Source organism: Lepidothrix coronata, unplaced genomic scaffold (assembly GCF_001604755.1).
Source record: "Lepidothrix coronata isolate B3197 unplaced genomic scaffold, Lepidothrix_coronata-1.0 Scaffold203, whole genome shotgun sequence".
In the NCBI taxonomy this organism is placed as follows: Eukaryota; Metazoa; Chordata; class Aves; order Passeriformes; family Pipridae; genus Lepidothrix; species Lepidothrix coronata.
The window spans coordinates 204,550-225,095 of record NW_016690383.1 but is presented as its reverse complement, the minus strand read 5'-3'; the positions used below and the strand labels follow the sequence as shown (position 1 = coordinate 225,095).

The following is a 20,546-nucleotide window of genomic DNA, read 5'->3' as shown; positions in this document are numbered from 1 at the left end:
CTGATTGCAATGCAACATGCCTTCACACTGGAATCTGGCCAGAAGTTTCATACAAGATTTAAACACTCATTTGACCTTGATTTACATGTCCAATTCTATCCACAATAAAAAGCGGCCCAGAAACGTGACATTAACATATAAACGTGTCAGAGAGCAGCCTTACATAATCAAAGTGGAAAGTATTTCCCCTCAACCAGGAAATAAAGATGACATCTAGACGGAAAACCCTCAACTCTACTCTTAAGGCCAGAAGACTATTTCACCACTTCCCTGAAGTGTCAAATGAGGAGTTTTACATCTCACCTGGAAAGCCAAAGTGAAGTTTTAATGGGCAAGGGTGTCAGAGAGAAGACAAGCTATCACCTTCAGACATGAGTTTGAGACTGGTTTCCTAGACAACTGCGCCATCATGACTGAAATGGAAGAGGATCTTTGTACCAAAGCAGCTACAAACACAGAGTCCAAGCATTTGACTTCATTTACCTCCTGTTGTTCTGTCTGGCTGGCTAAGTGCTCAGTGTTCAAAAGGTGCTTCTGCAAGGGTTCCTCGGGGATCCCGTTACAGATCAGCTCTCCATCTCGAATTGCTGCAGGCGCAAGTAACGGGGGTGGAAGCCGGTACTGGGACTTTATAGCATCAGGAACCTACATTGCAGAGAAAGAAGATCACACATGAGAACAATTACTCAAGAATGACTACTTAAACAAAGTGCCTCATCAGCACTACGCTTCGTGTTTGCTGCTTTCTCACCCAAAGGAGCCCTGCAGACAGTACATTAGAAGTATCAAGGACTGAGTACTTTAAATTGATGTAGCCATGCTGAAATTAATAGGTTTTATTCCCTTAGGTCAGGCATGACTGCAGTACAACATGGTGACTGCAGCATTAGAGAAGTCATGCAAAAAAAGCCAAGTAAGAAGGGAAGCCTGTATGACAGTTTTCAGGCACCCTGGCAGCAAACATAGCAGTCCAAATCTCACTGTAGGGCCACCTTTGGGAGGTTTAGTGTTGTACCTTCTATGCTTGTGCTAGATTTAAAGGCTTACTTGTAGTAGTTGAGCCTTACTGTTGAAGGAAAAAGAGCTTCTTAAATCCTACAGGTAGTGAAAAGTAACTGCTGACTCCCAGACCTCTCAAAAACACATTCATTCGGACCCCACCCTCTTCCTCCTTCCCCAAGGGGTTATCCCTAAGGGGTGTGCTGGTTTCCCTTCCAAACCAGAATATATACACAGGGCTTTTCACCAAGAACTACTAGTTTGCACGTACCTTCAAACCTTTTCTCTTCACTGACTGAAGAACTCTGCGATTCGGAGGATGTTTCTTATGGATTCGGTTTAAGAAATCCACTTTGACAACGTGCTGAGATATGGTGTCCTGGAACCGGTCAAATACTCGGCACCGATTACTCAGGGTCAAGTTCTTCTGGTTCAGCTGGGTGATCAGATAATGCCACAGGAGTTAGGGATCTGCAGGTCACTCTAATGTACCCTAAGACTTTCATAACGCCTCGTAGCACTGGCAGTACAGCATCAGCTCAGCTTTAGACTATTTGTTTCCTGCAGCACTAACCATTTCTGTTAAAGGGCACATTGCTGGAGATGAATACAAAAGCATTTAGAGGCCGGCTAAGCAGCATCAATGCTCTCAAGAAGCAGTTTGTCTGGGCACAAGCCCTTTGTTTCAGCCCCCTGTTTCCTGAGTATTTAAGTCTCAAGTACACTGCTTTTCCACAAATGAAAACGCCCTCTTGGAATGAAAGTTTTTTGGGTTAAGCATGCAAAGAATTACTTCCCCTATTTGTAGCACTGTGCTGCTTTGTATCCCAGTTCTGGAAGCTCATCTAGATCTTAAGGAGTCCAGTCAAAAACTAAACAAGCTGTCAGTGAGCCACAATCTGAGCTGTGAGCTTCAGTTACAGGAAGGAGTTCCCCCATCTTTATATCTTATTGCAGAGAGCAGCATCATATTCCTTTGGAGAGCGCGTTGCTTGCAGCAGGAGCTTTACAAGCGTTACAGGGAGCAATAAGAGCTCAGAAGCTGTTTTACATTTGTTGTACTTTATCCTTTAATGGACCTGCCAGGTTCCACTCCAGCATCCGGTTACCATACTGCAATCATAGTCCTGCTTACCACCACGTGTTCTATGTGATTTGGGCACATCCATCTACCCAGAGGCATGGCAGTAAGCGGTGGCTCCAGACAATCCATGTGGAACAGGAGTGGGCAATAATCACACTGGATTAGAGGTGCCACTCTGCAACTCCTGCAAAGAGAGAGACAAATCATATTCTCTGTATAGAATATAGAGTATAAACAGAACATTCAGGCAAGCTTGGCTAACCACTTCAGCTTATCTCTCCCCACCGATCACCCTACACTGCTGCTTGCACCAAAAATTAGGATTCTGATTTGTAACTTGGTCTACGTGGACCTTCTGCAAGACCAACTCGAGGCAAAAGCATTCATTTAGAGGAAAACAGCAAAATTCAGAGATCGAAAGGAATCTCAGATTTAGGTTATTACAAGTTTCCTCAGAGGAATCACATGTGAAGTTGGGACATGCACTTCAAGAAGATGTTCTCAGAACAAGTCTCAAACTCCAGAAAAGGACTACATCTGAATCCTCAGGCTTTAGATAAGTCTTTGCTCTATGACAAAGTTCTCAGTTGTTCTCCACAAAAGCCCATCTGAGTCTCCATCCCACTCTGAGAAACTCACTCTGAGTTCCTGAAATAAAGGTTTCATTTTCACTGACATTTTGAATCGGGATTGATGTGTGCATTTTTTTATGCAGCTATAAAAACCCATCAGTATTTTGTACTGGTTTTCAGATTTACAGTTTCAGCACAATATTCCTATTTGCCTTGGGCTTATAAATCTCTCAGTAGATTTCTATTTCCTAAAGGTCACCTCCTCATATACTTCCTTCATGAACCATAAACAAACATCTCCATTTACTAAACCACCATCATTTTAGAATTTTTTCTTAATAGAAAAATACTGAAGACAAGATGGTTCAATCTTGTCAGTCTTCAGGCTATATCTTAAAACATGCAGGGCTACAGAAGCCACACACCTACACGTGACATGGTTAAACACCTGTTATTTAGCAAAGATGCTTATTCCCTCATTTGTTTAGAGGATGGTAAGCAAGTAATAAAGGAGAATGGAGGTCATCAACTTTTTTCAGCAAGAACTTTGCTCTTGTGAAGGCTGCAGCTACACCAAACAGCTTCCCTGGAAGTCAAGTACCTGTTGCATGTGAAGCAGACTTTCACCGGCAAGGGAACCAAACCATTGTGGTCTAACTCGTGTTGTGCTTTCTTGACATTCTTTCCTGTGGTTTCTTCCTTTCTCCTCCTCTTACTAGTACCTGAAAGTAAATTTTAAAAGGCTTTGGGTTATCCACATAGCAGAGATTTGATTTCTGGTAGATACATATAATAATCTTGGGCAGAGGCAAACAGGAAAAGGCAAATATTGCTGCCTAAGGAACCTTTATCAACCACTAAACCTAGCCTTAAGTGACAGAGACAGTCTTTAAAGACAGGTATATTTTAACGTAATCATTTCAGTGACATCCTATATACTTAGTCACTACTTTGCTACTATATTATTGCATCACAAATCAAGTATTTTGACAACTGGATTTTTTTTTCAGATTGATGACCTAGACCAAGGTGACAACAAGAAGCATCTATCACAAGTGCTGATGGATGGTGTGTAGTAGCAGTGTCCCCACAACTCTACAGCACTACATCCTGCTGTTGGACAGATGCAGGAGAGCCAGGGGTAATTCTGTACCCTCTGCTTTAACCAGAGAGCATCTTCTGGAGCCACAGCTACCATGGGACCAAGAGGGAAATGAGACTAGATGGCAGCAGGACACAACTGCAGACATCTTCACCAACGCTAGACAAGGCACCGCTCACCTGGAAGTGCTGTGGTGCAGGTCAGTTCATTCGGCAACTGGAACTGCGTTGGGTTCCTTTCCATGGCAGCAGCAATAAGAAGCTCAAAGGGTCGCTTCAGCTGGGGCTGCCCACAGTCCATTTCTGCAATGGCAGAGTCATCATCCACGTCAATTATGTCCTCATCGACATCATTCTGTTCTGAGTTGGGGGTCTCGGTGCTGGCATTGGATGTGGGAGTGCCAGGCCGGCTTGCTCTCCTTTCCAAGATCCTGGCATGCGCATTAGCCCTGATGCTGCTGCTAGACCTGTCCAACAGGTCTGCGTCACTGGTGGGGGAGGTGGTCCTTTTCCCAGATTTGTCCACCAATCCATTTACCTGCCCCAGCTCTTTCTTCTGTTCTCGCTTCTGCACGACATGAATAGGCAGGCTTATCATGGAGGCCACAAACAAAGCACATCAACCTTGACAAATACGTGATTGAAGACAAACAGCATCTGAAAATGCTCGAGCCACTCACTACAACTGAAGTCATTCAAGCCTTGACCTAGCAAGAACAGTTTGATTGCAGCTAAGGCACAGGTGACAGAACAGCTGAAGAGAACCAAGTATGGGGAAGAACGTTAGCATGGGATAGCCATGTTGAGTCCAGATCAGGACAACATTTCACAGCATCTAGTCCTGAATGCCTGATAAATCAGACAACTGTTTACTTTGCTACCAACACTGAGAAACTCCACAGCAGACTGTTCATTGTTGATGCAGTCTATTAACCCTGGCACCGCATCCAAACCCATTATGGACCGAGAGGGCCAGCTTGAGAATACAAGCACAATATACAAACAACATTCTGCTATCTCCTGATGACAGGAATCTTGAACAAGGTGGGCAGGGAGAGCTGCAGCAGAGGAAAACTATACATTGCCATCGCCATGAGATCCATTTTGCAACAGGAGGAGAAGCTGCATGGCCCAGGATGGGCGACTGTGCACTGCTCCAGTGCCTGACAGCATCACCCATGTGGAGGAACCAATCTACTCCATCACTAACACAGTCTGCAAAAGGAGCAAAGTGTTGTCAGGCAATTTTTAATATAGAAAAGTTCGGGATTTTTTTCTTTTACCTCTCTTTTTTTATTTTATTATTTGTTTTTTGATTTGTGACCTTCATTTTTACTGCTGGCAGATGGCTGAACAGTACCCTGGAAACATAACAAGGCAATCGCTTCAGGAACAAAAGGCTGAGCACACAGTTTTCATAGAATCTGTTTTGGATGTCACTTCAAGGGAACAACAGTTGCTAGAGAGCTTGGTGCAGTTTCTAAACCCTCTGCTATGCAGCCTTACGTGGTCACAGCAATAAGATGTTTACATTGTACAAGACAGCTTCCTGGAGAAAGAGCATCAAGGCAAAAAAAAAGACAAGCCACAATCTTGCCCAATCATCTACTCCCCATCTTGTTCAACAGCCCAGGAAATCATAACTCACTGTGATTTCACCCTCTGCTGATGTGCGACTTCTGTGAAGTCACATTTCTAAAAGACACACATTAACCAGAATCACAGCCCTGATGCCAAAGCTGCATTAACGTGATTCTTGGTCTGCCTGTAGACAGCTCACCTCCTCGAGCAGGGGAGCCATTCTGATTTCCTTTGCACCTCAGCTCTCCTTCCTTTCCAGAAATGGGGGGGAAAACAGTTTAAAAGGCACAGCTCGGCAAGAATGTATCAGGCACTTCGGTTTTAGCTCCTAGTAGCAAGGTAAAAAATATCACGAGGGTCTCTCATCAAGACCCCTTAGTTTTCTTTGAGCCTGTTCCTAACAAAGCCCTTTACATCTGCAAGCACAAAGAGCAACTCTGGCAGTGTATGTACACATTGAGGGGAGAGGCAGGTATGAACCAGAGGATTCAGGTTTCAAATGGACAGTCAGAAAGGCAGGGATCATGTCTGTCAGGAGAGGCTTTACCTTGCGGCGCACGGTGCAGCGGTGGCACATCCACTCCCCCGGCGGCAGCATTTCCTCGCTGAGTGGAGGGTTGCTACAAGAGAAGCACAAAGCAAGGCTTTACTGTTATTTACTGTTATTTCTGGAACTCTTCTCACGTACACACAGCCCCAGTCAGGGCAGCTCTGCAGGTTCCGCTCCCAGGCACTTCCTTTTATTTATGGTGAAGCTCCCTGGATTTGCTCGCCCATACATCCACTTAGCCAGACACCTCCAAGAAGCCATTCTTCCATGACACCCATTTCAGCTCCACGGTTTCAGAACACTCTTAGAATTGAACAGCTAAGATAAATGGAAGATTCACTAGTGTTCAACACACATACCTCCCCCCGCAACACCACGCATCCTTAAATAACTTGATTACTCCATGTAAGACTGCACAGATTCCTTGCAGTAAGCACAGTCATAAATCCAGGCATTTCCATCCCTTGGATTTGCAGTGAGTCCAACTGAACAAGCTGCCATGAAGTCTGCCCACTGATTCCGATGCACTCCATCCCTGGGCACACTCAGTTAATGGTGGAAACCACTTGCTATCTTAAGACAACCCAAATAGTCTTAAAAGTGTCACCATATACAGCCTGCCTTGGCTACGAAGCACAGGATACATCCTACTCATATGGATCTGTACTTACTATAAAAGCTGTATCACAGTGAAATGACATTCTCTTTTTGATGCTAGAAATAAACCAAAGCAAATTAGACGAAGGAGTAAGGAGGACTATTTTGAGAAACACTTTTCCTCAGTAAAAGGCAGAGCAGCATATGTTAGATGATACACTTTCCTTACAGATCCTACTACTAACTCAAGTACTTTCCAACACCTCTATCATTAAGATTTGTTATTTGAACAAACTGCTGACTGTGGCAGGGAAAGTGTACCTGCTGGCAGAAAAACAGTCAGTTACCACGCATTGTGGCTTAAGATAATACTTTTAAAAGTTCTGCCTTCTTTTGCTAGAGGTAGCTGCATAGCAAGTCTGCTCTCTTGTGCTGAACACTCAGATAGATGCACTACTGCAAGATCTGGAAGCTCCATTTCCCACTGACTGGAAAATGGGTTACAAGGGATCCACTGGGACTGACAGGGTCACAAGGGGATCAAGCAGTAGTGCAGCCACACCAGCAAGGGGCTTACAAGACTGGCCCAAGGAGCCACACTGGACAGCCAGACTGTAGTTCAGGAGTCTCTCTACAGTTTATTGCACCTACAGACAGGTATCAAACGAAATCTAAGTTCAGCTTTCCCAAGTCTCCATCCCCGACAAACCAGAGAGGATAAGATGTGTATTTGTCGGCCAGGAAGAGCTGTGCTTTGCAGCAAAGGGAGAGACTGTCTTCCTTGAGAATCTTGCTCCTAGCACAGGGAAATGGCACAGGATCCCAGCCCAGGCTCCCAAGCCCGAACTGTAAAAACAAACACGCTTCCTTTGTTTAAACAGAGTCCCAGCGAGCCTTGCCCCGAGCTCGCCAGCCTGCCAGCGACAGCCTCCGCAGGTACTGCAGCCATCCGGGGTCACGCTCGCTCTTGCAACACCGCGCCTGGAAGACTGAAGGAAGAACACTGCAAGAACCAAGCTGGTAATAACCTCAGCATTTCTGGTGTCAGGCTCCAGGGAATTCAGTAGAGCCAACACATCTGGCAGCCATTTTGAGGAGGAGTGCAGGGTTTCAGAGGCCTCCGTGTTCCAGGCGCTCCAGAAGCGCAGTGCTCTGCATATATGCACTAACATACCTGCAGCTTATGTTTCTCATTTCCTGGAGGACTTGGATGAACAAGGGATCAGGCTCTAGATGAGAGCACCAAAGCCTGCACTACTGGCTGCTTCACACAGAGCCTCAAATGCTTGGCTGAAGCTGTAACTCCCCCCTGCCCCAAACTAATCTTTTGCTGACAGAAGCAGGGAAGGGGGGTAGAAGGAGGAGAGTAACAAATGATCCCCGTGTGCTTGCTGCAGCATAAATCCATGCTGAGTCCTAAGGTGGATCCTGCAATAGCTCAGGTTTTACTCCTGCTAGAAATCGAGCTCTTAGATCTGCAGCTAGAGCCAAGTACGGATTCATCTGGCCCATTCCCCTCTCCCCTCCCAGCACCCGAGGGGAAGAAAAACCACAGACTTTGATTCGTTCCTAGCGAATTTTTACCCTCTGAAGCTCCTGACGAGCGTGCCTGAACTGCTGGGAACACGTCTGCCCCATCCCGCCGTGTGCGGCGTGCCAGGGATCCACGCGCTGCCAGATGCCTCCGGTTATTTGTTTTAACTGTTACCTCAATCTTACGCATTTTACAATGAAACAATTAATACCACGGTGAACCTTGAGAGATGCCTGGAAGAGTCAGAACAGGTTTCTTCTCAAATGTGGATGTTATTGTCCCATTTGTTGTGTTTGAACTATCTGTTCCACAACCATGAAATCCTACGTACGCGGTACTATTAAAGAAGCATTTTAATGAACGCTGCTACCCAAAGGCCTGTGGAAGGAGGGGAAAGATTTGTTTCAGACCAGCAGCAAGGTTTTAGAGCTCAGACAAGCCTCCTGAGGTTTTCTGCTCACTGTCAGGGCCTAGCTGCTATGGCAAGTGTATTAAAAGACTGATTCTGCCTCTCCTGGTTAATGAACTGTTCATCAAGGCAGCTCGCCGTGCTAACAAAGACTGATGAAGGCTGCTCCTGCACTGCTGGCCTCGCAGCAAGCACAGAGCATTGCCTGGGTCTCAGCAGAAAGCCAGGGAAGCTCTAAAGAATGCTGTTTTAATTGACTAGGTATGACCACATTCTTCAACCTTTTACTGTAAGCATAAAAGAAACTGAGTTTTAAATCTGAAAAAGATACTTGATCTTCATAAGCAAGGTAAGAATTAGCACTTTGGCAGGAGCACCATGGCCCTTTTCTCTCTATCTTTCATAGGTTCATTAGCATGCACAGCTCCAGCCATCAGTGTTTGCTGCCAACAGGACCTGGAATTGTACAGCACCAACTTTATCTTCGGTTACAACACATCTCCTTTCAACTACACACCAGTCAGTTGTGCTTTTCAGTACAATTTCGCTAAACCTTCATTTCAGAAAGTTCCCCCTTCGTCATCACAGGCAATATACTGGTGCCCAGGGCTGTTTTATCTGAAAGGTCTGATGTGACCCAAATCCAATCTGCTCAGCAGAACATGTTTCTGGATTTAAGACAAAGACAGCCCTGAAAAACACACGCTGACTTAAAAACACCTGGAAGATCAACTCATACAAAGTCTCTGAAAACTAAAGGAGATGTTTATCACTGCCTAGTCAAAACCACTACAATGACACGGAGTCACTTGCCATAATACCAGTCTCATGGTTTTTTCTAAATAAGTTTAGTATCTTCTGAAATTCATATCAGATGTGTTGTCAAGCATTGCTCTGCCATCGTCAGGATGCTATGCAAATCCTCCCTTAAATAAAATTTAAATGCCTATGATGAAATAAAAAAAATCTTCAAGAGTATATTAGGAGTTTTTATCAAGCAAATGATAGCATGAAGCCACTTAGCTTTTCAATTTCACACTCTGGAGCTCTCATACATCAGATGCCTGTTGTTAGTCTAAATCCCGTAATTACTCCTCACTTTGCTGACCTCAATAAATAGGTAAACAAATGCTCCAAGGAATGGCACCTTCTCCAATACAAACTGGGCCGCAGCTCTCAAAGGAACCAGTTATAAGCAGACCTGAGGTTATTTACACACAGCATTCCAGGCCATCTTGCGTCAAAGGCACGCTGACACTACGGAAAGCATGCTCTGGACCCACCAGGATACAGCCAGCTACCAGCTGGGATAATGGTGGCAAGAAAACAAACCAGTGTCTGGTGAAGCTTTCTTCAATAACTTCTCTTTCATGTCAGTTGTTTTCAACAATCGGACTTAAATATTTTTTTCTGTGTGTGGGGAAAATAGTGACCCTATGAAAACATGCAGGCAAACACATTTTTCCTTCTCAGAAAACTTTTCATTAACTTATCAAGACTCAATGACAGGCTGATAATGAAGGATGCTGGTTATGTTTGCCAGTTAAAGGAAGAAGGCTTTCAGCTCTTCTATCGGACTCCTATTTATCCCTATGATGGATAGAGCTACAGCTGTTCTACCAGCTTCATAAAGAACAAGGCTCCCTGGCTTCCTACAGCAGGGCCTCAATGGCAGCTAAAACAAACCAGGAAACCAACCTCGCTGTCAGTGCATTACAAGAGTCCCATTGAGAAAAGTTGCATCATTTACAAATTCAGCTCTTTGGAACATTTCTACTGCGCCCAAGTTACACATTTCTGCTCACAGCTGCTCCAAAACCCGGCTGGAGGAGGACACCTGGAACCCAGCACCACGAGCCTCCAACTCATACAGAATAAAACCACACCAAACAAGCCAACAGCTGCAGCTCCCTTTGAGTTCCTCCCCACTGCAACTCCCTTACCTTCCTCCTGTACTCTTCGATCAATGCAGAGCTTACTCTTTTCTGAAGACAAGTCAGACTTCAATTACCTCAAACATGGTTAATAGGAACACTGTCAGATCTCTCCTCTCTTCCACTAGTGTCAGGATTATTCCTTAGTGCAAATTATTCAGCGAAGTCTCCAAGTTCTGCTCGTTAACATAGATAAACTATGACACTCAGCTCTACAAGGAACAATCTTCCTGAAGAAGCCAAAGATTTCTCAAGCACCAATACAGAGACCAAACTTCAGATAAACCCGGCATAATTTTGGTCTTTACAGACCTCTAAGCGTGACCTGATCACATTAAAAGTAAGAGTTTCAGGAATTTTCTGGTCTCAATTAGGCTCACACATTTTATAAGTTATACCTATTTGAAGCCAGCAGTGCAATTCACATTAAACACAGAGCATCAGCCACTATACTTTTACCTGTGGTGCAACAAGTCCTGAAGGAACCAGTGAAAAAAGCTTGACAGCAGCCAGCACAACTTTGTTTACACTGAAGTGAACTTGAGCATGCATATAAAAAGTTCTAAATTAGTAACATCCAGCAAGGAGACCTGGACACCACCAAACAGGTCGGAACATGATTATTTTGGCTGCCACTATGCAAGGAAGGGAACAGAAATGACTGTTTCACAGGTCACCAATTATCCCATCATCTGGAACACTGCATCTGCTTAGCATGCATCTTTCCAACAGCATGGCCAGAGCTGGAAATAAGGGTTCAGCAACAGACAGAGAACAGAAGCAGGATTAAAACACCATTATATGGGCAGACAGAGAGAAACAAGATGCATGCAAGGAAAAAATAAAGGTACACTAACATAATCCACCTACGTAATGCTAAAAGAGCAGAGGAAGACTCGAGCTCTTAAAAGTTTAAGAAACAGCATTGCTGGCTATTCCAGACACCAAAATTTCATTCACTGTTTGCTTATTTCTGCCTTCCACACCAGCCAGTGTTCAACACTGCAAGGGCTTGGCCAGCAGTTCCAGCCTCTGGCAGCAGTACTACCATGTTCCTAAGAACCAGGTACCATTTCACAAGCACGTCATGAATTTTGGGAGTATTCTGTAAATTCCGAAGCCAGTGGACTTATTTACTTGTATCCTTCAACAAATCCCTCCTGCTACTCTCATCCTGGGAAGAGAAAGTACAACCTCATGGAAGCAGGTGTTATCTACCTTACCTCAGCTCCCTTCCTACCTTCACTGGGGTCCCGCCTCCTCCCTGTGCCCTCATGCGCAGACAATCCTGAGGTTCATGGGGAATCAGAAAAGTTTCCTCCAAAGGCATGAAGTAGAACTTTTTTGCCTCCAACCTGACGAGCAGGAGAGTCCAATAAACTGGATAAGCTGCATGTAAACATGTGATCACCTGATGTAATTAGTTACTTCTATTTATAGAAAGAACCTGACCATTCCCTAGACAACCCGTTAGTTATTACCCTCACTAACAGCTGACAAAAAATTAAAGGAAGTATTGTTTTTTAAGGTATTAAATTTCCACATATATATAAAAACAAATGCACATATAAAAAAAATAAATATTCGTTAAAAAAGTCTATAATACCACCTGTACTGCAGTGAGGGGATTTTGATTATTATTTTTTAATTAGTTTGATATTTGAGACATATCTGCTTGGGGAACCATCCAGCTTTGTATCTATAAGCAGAAATCACAGAAATCTATAGGAAGAATTGTTGACTTCGAAAAATGTGGGTCAGACACAGAAATTCAGACATTCTGCACATTCTGACTCCTGTTTCTTTCCGAGGCATCACTCATGCCTGTGCTGCAGACAATAGTAACAATAGCCTGAATTCAATGTCCAGGTTCATTATTAAGTGTTCAGATCTTTACAGCACCATCTTCTTAACAGATTAGAAGTCATCTTCTCAAAGCAGGATGACACATAGGGCAGCATCAGGGAAAAGAAAGAAGGCTGAGGAACAACACAGCCCTGTTGAGAATCACTTCATCCAATTTTGTCTTTAAAGAACAATAAATGAAGAGACATCTCTGGTGGGAAAAAAAATAATCAAAACACAGGTCTGAGAGGTTTCTGAGAAGTGAACACATTCAGCCCCAGCCATGCTGAATGTGTTCAAAGGAGACAGGGGTGAAAGGACAGAAGCAATAAGGTGGAAAAAAGGAAAGCAGCACATTAGAAGAGGATGAAGGACAGACCCATAAAAGCAAAAGCATGAATTTGTCTTCACACAGGCACAAGTGAAGTGTAATTCTGACATCTACATGTGGACTAGGCTTTCCCAAGAACACTGGGGAAGAGAGAAAAAAGAACAGAGACAGAAATATCCACCAAAAAAAAAAGCCTTAGAGCAGGGTATACATTCTTTTCTGCCTTTTCCAGATCACCTTCATATCTTGCTCCTGTTGCTATTCTAGACGGAGATCACTGGGAAGTTCACATGATGCCGTGCCCAAAGTCAGAGGCTATACAGGCAGGTGTTTCACACCAATCACTAGCGCTTGCCAGAAATTCAGCATGGGGTTTTCAGCTTGCTAAATTGTATCCTCAGGCCACTGCTTTCTGCAGGGTTCAAAGTCGGTAATCTCCAGCTCCATCTAGTTTGCTTCAAGTGACTCGTGCAGAGCACACGTCAGCAGAAATGGGTTAGAGTTGGGTTCAGGCGCTCGATTCCCCCCAGCTGGCCGAGATGCTCTTTGCCTTTTGTGCTCAAGATCTGATACATCAACAGGAACAATGATTTATACACATTTTTTTCTTCATTTTTGGCTCTAGCATTTACTCCATACCCTAAAAAGGTATGTGAGTGCATTACAACCGGTATCTGTCAACCCCTTTATTAAAGGGAAGCTACAACACTATTTTTACTCAGCTTACAGAGTTACTGGATACTGCAGCATTCCTTCGAGGAAGCTGGGCAGACATCTAGCGAGCAATGGAGTTGGACACAGCATAGATCGATTACTATAAGAAGGAAAAGCCAGCTCTGACAATCTGTGTCACAAAAATCACAAGTTTAGCCAGTAACCTGACGTGGCAAGACATTTTTGCCTACACTCGCTTGTAACAAAGCCATGTTATATCCCCACATACATTTGCATTTTCACAAGTCCAAGCTTACTTCCTGACTGGTTTAAAAAAAAAAAAAAAACAACCAAAATGGGTACATCCTTCTCACATGATTTATATTCCAACAGACAGCACTCCCTAAATAATCAGACTGTCATACTTGCTTTTAGGGAGATGCACCTCTTTCCTACTCTGGAAGTAAATGTTCCCTTTCTTCACAGTAGATTCTTGCTCTTTGCTACTGACTCAAGTATTAAGGGCTCCAGAGCACAGGAAAAACTCGAGAACCTGACACATATCAGTGAGTCAGTCTAGCAACAAAAACACTTTAACATCCACTGGTGTGGGTCAATAAACGGAAGAACTGATGTTGATGTTGAAAAACTATTTCAGCATCAACACTACAACGAAATCTCGAATTGACTCAGTCTGTCCTACATAAAGACACGCAGGAGCCCTGCCCTCCTGCAGGTGGTCCCCACACCACAACAGCACCTACAACCCAAAAAGGTCTGGTTTAGGGGGGAAATGCATGTTTAGGCCCCATTCTTGCTACAAATACGCAGTTCTGTCACTGACAACTGTACAGGGGCACTCCCCACCCGGGATGTCCTTCACACCCGCGGTAAGAGAAGTACAGCCGGATGTCAGGCGTGCCAATCATCTCTGCTTCCCTTTTACTACCCCACCTAAAACAACACTGAGAAATGGAGAAAGAGGGAATAATTACGAGCATTATACGATCTCGTGTAATAAACACAGGAGTCCTCCCATTCCCAACTATCAGATCCGCTGGCGGCTGTACAATCTTAACAACACTGAGCTTGTATGTGATAAAAAGACAGAAGGCGAGCTAAAAGAAGGTGAATATATTTACAAGATAATAACAAACAGTCATTAGCAGATTAGTATTATGAATCTAATCCAATTAAGAATTTCCTTTGCAAATGCCTGGAGGAGCTGGAATTCCTCTGGGAAGACCTTTCCGTGTTGTGAAAGGCTCCCATGAGTCATGCCTGCAGGCTGACATACCAGGAAAGACCAGCTCTGGAGCAGCAGGAACAAAGCAGTGAACCCTACCTCAAGCAAGCTGCTGCATCCTCCTAATCCTGAGGAGTCAACTCAGACGCGACCCCGTAGCAGCACAAAAAAAAAACAAAAGACTTTTCAGTTCCACAAGTCCTGGTCAACATAAAATTGGCACTTTCCCAAGCCAAGGGACAAAACAATGGAAAACTTTCCTTATTCAGTGTTGTACTGTGCCCTTTAAAACAGCTCCAGATCAATGCAGGTGTTTGACATAACACCAGCCCAGGCAGCAGCCATGTCTGAAGGCAAAGCTTAAATGAAGCAGCTGATTATTGTCCTCCTCCAACTTTGAATCCTCGACTTTAGAATCCCAACACATGGCTTCTACCACTCCACACTGATGTTGGGAGTGGCAGCAGGGATCCACGGCTCAGTCCGAACGCCCAACTCCTGCCCACACTGCAAAGCAAGCAACGCAAGCAACATCCACACACACAGGTGAGAATGGTGGTTTGCAAATCCCCAAAATCACCAGTTCATCAAATTATTACCGTGAATGGTTTTCTGGTGCCCTCAGCTCAAGTCCATAAGATTTGGGCTGACCTTATCTGCCTTTGCATCAGGAGATTTAGGACAAAATAAGGAGAGTGAAAAATCTCATTGGCACGACTTTGCAGAGCAGAGCTGCCAAGACTGATCATGTTACCACATCTGCAGGCGCACGCGTAGTGACCCTCTGTGCAATCGCTTCCTTCTGCCTTAGGATCCTACTCTGGCCCCACTGCTACCAAAATATCAGACCAGAAATACATAAAAACAAAAAAGTTGGTGGTTTGTTTTTTTTTTAAGCACATACTTAAACCAACATTGTTTTAACAAAGTATCGGTTAAGATAGATACATTTAAATGACTACTGGGAACAGAACAGCTTACTCTGACCTTCAAAACGCAATTATATAAACACTAAAGTAGGGTTTTGCCAGTCACTTACTGTAAAAAAACCCCAAACAAACAGAAAGCCTCATAATAAAAACTTTCTGCACTTAAACTACAAGCTTTTCTGAAGCTGTTACGTAATTTGATGTACTGAAAGCCCGCTCCTAGTCACCATTAGGCACGAAGCTCACCTCTCCAGCACCTTCACAGACATCCTGCTACTCCTTGAAGCAAGAGATGCTTCAGATCACTCTAAGATTCATCTGAACCCCCTGAGGCAGCCCAAGATGACCATTAAGAGAAGGATTAGCTGAGACAATAGACAAGCCATTGTTTTGCTCCCCTCACACAGAACAAATATTCATGTGAAAAACCAAAGCCAGACCAAATGCCAAAGATAAAGCAGAATATGAACAAGGTGGGGAAAGAGTTATCAGATGTCCTACCAGCCAAACACAACTTTTTTCCATTCTTTGTTAGAAGCACTAAAACAATGTGACTCATAGAAAATATGCAAAACTCCAGTTTAGCTTCCTCTGCTGCTCTTTGCAGCTCTGTTACTCCTGTTCTTCGACACCAGCACTTCGGTGAAGACTGCCAAATCAGAGGGGAAATGAGCCAAACACTGGAAACATAAACACGAGGAGGTGTTGCAGAAGGTTTGACGGAGGCAGCAGGCCCTGGTACGGATGCGGCCTCTCCCAGCGCAGCCGTGGGGTGAACCCAGCAGCTACGAGGAACCTTCTTGCTGGGCAGTGCCACAAAATTGGTACTGTCTGTTTACATAACTGGTCAGCTTTAGGCGACTGAGGTCACTCTGCCAAGCCAGCAGAGCTGCACAGCCAGCGGCGTCGAGATTTACAAGAGGGACTTGAACCGCAGCATTCAGAGAGGTTGGCGCTTTTGGGCTCCTCCAACCAGAAACCCGGGCAGGGAGACTTTCAAAAAAATAAAAAGAAAGAAAAGAAAAGAAAAAAAAAAACCAAACACAAAACTGTTCTGTGTTGGTTCTCCCTCCTGTTGTCACTCCCCTCCCCCAACTTGTTAACTAAACTTTTCCTCTCCCGGGGATCTTTCTAATCCTTCAGTGAAGCCGTAATGAATTTGCAACATCAGTCACTTTGCAAACCCGCTTCAGTGTGAATCAAGTTTACTACAAGCTCAAGAAAACACAGGGAATTCTAACAATCACATAGCCAGGAGGAGGATATAAATGGGAAAGAATAGAAGTACTACTGGAAAATTCGTTTTCAATCATGTAAAGAAGGAGCGTGCACCATCCCCAGGGGCCTGGGCTAAAGGAGAACATCAGGATGGAAATACACACTAAGCCATTACCCAAAGCAGCAGATTATGGGCAAACAGCAGAACCAAACGTCGACTCCAGAGCCAAAGATGCCACGTTCTGTTTCCAACAACTATTAAGAACCCAAAAAACCTCTCTCTGTAAATTCAAACCTGAAGAGAGTCATCTGACTATGATAATAATCCAAGTATGTTGAAACTAAGTATCTGGAAGGGATTTTACACTTTCCCGTATCCCTCCCACCAGGTCAGTTTATCTGCAGCCAGGGTGGGAACCCTCCTGACCCATGGACTCTCACAGTACCTGTAGTAGCTTTATCCTGAACTACTGATTACAAAACAGAGTTGTGGGAAGAGCTGACACCCCAACAGATGAACTGGGAAGTCACTTCCACCTACATTAATTCAGGAGAGCAGTCCTTCCCCAGTGTATCAACAAAACTTGTTATTTACCAGAGCTGTGTAATACTACCAGACTTGGAAAGTTTTGGGAGTTTTGGCCAAGTGCCTTCTGTTTTCCACAGAAGACAACAGGTTTAGGTACTAAACTGAAGTTAAGGCAAACTGGTGAAGTTTGAGGGCCACGCACTCACCTAACAAAGTCAACTTACTTGCTACAGGTTTAAACGACATGACATAGAAGAACCTTCTCTTGCAGGAAGGAGCAAAACTACCTCCTGGGCCACTGAGCTGGGCCAATCACACCCCTGTTACCCCTTTTCTTTTATAATATGGCCTCTCCTATACAGCTTTAATCAACTGATTACCAATCCTAGGCCAATTAAGAGCTGCTTTTTTGTTTTCTTTTATGCTATACTGATAATCAATGCAACCTGATACTAAAGTTTACAATAAACATTTAAAGAACAGGTAAGCTGTCAACACAAATCAGTTAGTGTGCTCCAGCACTGCTATTCAAACGACTTAAAATGAAGCCTTGCATTACAGCTGCTATTCTTTAACTAAAAAAAGGAGGCAGAAAGGAAATGGCAAGTGTTGCCTTTATGCCCGAGTTTATATCCAGAACGGAAGTTTACTTTAAGCAAGATGTAGGAGGTAAAGAGAAGAAAATACAAAAACAAAACCAGAGCATCCCTTTGAGACTACCTGGGTCACCTGAAGGCCATGGCTGAGGGTTAGACAGAGGTCCAGAGGGAAGGAGGTAGAACCAAGGTCAAGCTGGAGGCCTTTAAGTGAAGCCTTTCCACACTGTGCCACCTCCCACAGCAGGGTCTGGGCTACTGTCAAAAGGACTGCCTGAGACACCCCCCAGGAAAGACAACGAACATTTCTGTTCTGAACAGTGATTAGGTAGCCAAAGATACATTTTTTTAAATAATTACAACATAACTAACTCGGGTACAGCCAAAGCTTTACAGGTATCCGATTCACAGGATTGTTTCCCACTCGCTAACTACACAAAACTCACCAAATTAAGCCATGAAATTCAGCCATGCACAGAGTGGTCTCACTTATGGTCAGGTTTAACCAGGACTCAGAGTCACTCTACAGCCTTAGTCACAGCTCTTCCACCTCCAAAGTGAAGTTTTAGCCATCACTCCAGCCTCACTAAGGGAAGGCTCGGGACGTGTCAACCATGCCCGGCAGAAGAATAAAACCACCCTTAAATTAAAGCTCATCAAAAACACTGGGCAAAAAACAATGATAATTAGTATCCTCCTAGTAAATATTAGAGGACCTGCACTACCACCAGTAGCACTTCCTCAGGGTAGGAGGGATGATGTCATGGCTGCACACTACAGCATTGTCGGGTTCGCCTGGCTACACGCTGCTAACGGGACACTCCCTACACAACTGTGACCACACACTCAGCTTTCCTGGTATCAGCAACCAGTTTAATAAGTGTTCACGGACCTGCAATTAGCACAGAAACGCAGAATAACCATCGAGCAAAAATCGGGATCAGAAAGAAAGAAAAACCCAACAGAAGAATAATAATAAAAAAAAAAAAAAAGCAGAGGAGACAGCTGTAACAGGGTGGCAAACAAAGCTCCAAAGCATGAAAGAGAGAAAGGAATGTGGTTAAAAAATCTCCCCTAAGGAAGAATACTCTGTACGCCCGAGCTCCAGCTGTTTGACTTGCCCTGCTCCCTCCTCCACTCCATTATCCACTCTGGCTGCGCTAATTTAACACAAACTGCCCGCCTGTGTCAACTGTTGAAAGGGGGGGGATTTCGGCAAAGAGGCCTCGGATGCGCCCAGGCTCCGGGTGCAGGCAGGGAGAAACTATGGGGCGGAAAGTTGAGGCCGCCTTTGGCGGGTCGCTTTGTGCCAAGAGCTCGGGAAGCTGCGAGGGAAAGGCAGCAAGAGACATTCCCGTTGCAGCCTCCACCGCCTCGAGCTCTGCCACCGCCTCCACACGCGCCTCGGCTCCCACCCCGGCACCCGGATTTGCATGCAGAAAGCTCTGCCTTCATCAACAAAGCCACACAACTCCCAGCAAGAGCACCCGACAGCCCCCCCCATCTCACGGCGGACACCCCCATGGATGAGACAGGCAGGTCGGAAGAGTCAGGAGGGACGGGAAAAAAAGGAGGGAAAGGAATAAACCCGGCCAGTGCTAAAGTCTGGAGGCCTGGATTTCCACAGGGAAGGTATTTTTCACGTTCGAGATACTGTGGGGAGCGCTGCGAGGGTTTGGGAGTCATATATGCAGCCAAAATGGCGCTGAGAATAAAAATATAATTTAAAGGAAGGTCGCCATATTGTAAACAGTGAGGCAGGGAGACACAGAGACAGCAACCTCCATTATTCCCAGCAGCTGCAGCAGCACGGAAGCGGTGGGAACGTCAGGCCTGGTGCAGAGACGCCACCACCGCCTCTCCCTCTCCAGCCAGGGCCCTCCGGAGGGTCCCCCCCCAGGCCAGGCACCCCTGGAAAGGGGTGAAGAAAGGAAGTTACCCGCTGGCAGGGGGGTGGAAGGCCAGGCAGGGGCAGCACCAAGGCAGCCAGGCCGCGCAGGCAGCGGCCTCGCTCCTCCTCCAGGCCTCTCGCCCGCTGCTCAGCACAAAAAGAAAGGAGAGGGACGGATCCCCCTCGGCCCCATAGAAAGCAGTGAGGGAGGGGGAGGTTTCACCTCGGCCGCTGGGGATTAGCCTGGGGGGGAGGATGGACCTAAGTGGGGTTTGCACCTCCTTTTTTGTTCCTGCCTGCTCCGCCCGGCCCCGCGTCCCCCCCTCCCCGAGACCTAACGGGAAGCGGGAGCGGCTAGGAGGGAAAGTGCTCCGGGCAGACCCGGAGGGAGACAGCGCCGAGCCTTACCAGCACTGGAGGTGGAAAGCGGCGGGGCAGTGATCGCAGCACAGCAGATCCCCTCCTTCCTTGCAGCTATCGCAGCTATCGTGGTTAGTGGCCCTGCCACTTCGCCTGGGCTCCTTCTCGGGCCTCCTGCTCTTCTTCTCCCCATCTTCGCTCTTGGGGGGAGCCAGGAGGGCCTGGATTTGCTGCACATGCACACACAACAGACAGAGCGGGCTCTGAGGGGCTGCACCGACCCCGGCCCAGCGCCCTCCTCCCCGTGCCCAGCGCGGAGACAGCAGTCCCAGGCCCGCCGGGGAACACACAGAGCCCCGGCCGAGCCTGCCCCGTGTCCAGCAGGGCCTCTCCGGGGGCCGCCTCCGTCCCTCCGCACTTCCTTGTAAGGCCACGGGGGCTCCGGGGGGGGTCCCTCGCCATCTTGCAGCCCCGCGGCCTCCCCGGCCCAGCCCCGCCGCGCCGAGCCCCGGGCCTCACCTCCATGAGCCCCCCAGAGGTGTCCAGGTCGTAGACGATCGTCTTGGTCTCCATCTTCTCCCACATT

At 45.8% G+C, this 20,546-nt stretch overlaps 1 protein-coding gene across 2 annotated transcripts in view; it reads right to left on the bottom strand.

Annotated features, from left to right (window-relative positions):
• Positions 1-20,545, bottom strand: part of PHF12 (PHD finger protein 12) — a 31,913-nt gene extending 11,368 nt beyond the window's left edge. Inside the window, exons 1-8 of one of the 2 annotated variants that reach the window (XM_017832620.1) lie at positions 20,480-20,545; positions 20,009-20,190; positions 5,885-5,957; positions 3,937-4,324; positions 3,257-3,377; positions 2,135-2,267; positions 1,271-1,435; positions 484-645 (exon numbers count right to left, since the gene is read on the bottom strand). In XM_017832620.1, the coding sequence (XP_017688109.1) occupies positions 484-645; positions 1,271-1,435; positions 2,135-2,267; positions 3,257-3,377; positions 3,937-4,324; positions 5,885-5,957; positions 20,009-20,190; positions 20,480-20,545 (1,290 nt within the window). Of the gene's footprint in view, positions 1-483; positions 646-1,270; positions 1,436-2,134; positions 2,268-3,256; positions 3,378-3,936; positions 4,325-5,884; positions 5,958-11,601; positions 11,620-20,008; positions 20,191-20,479 lie in introns of those variants that run through there. The other variant, XM_017832621.1, reaches the window with a different exon arrangement.
• Position 20,546: the final 1 nt, after the last annotated feature.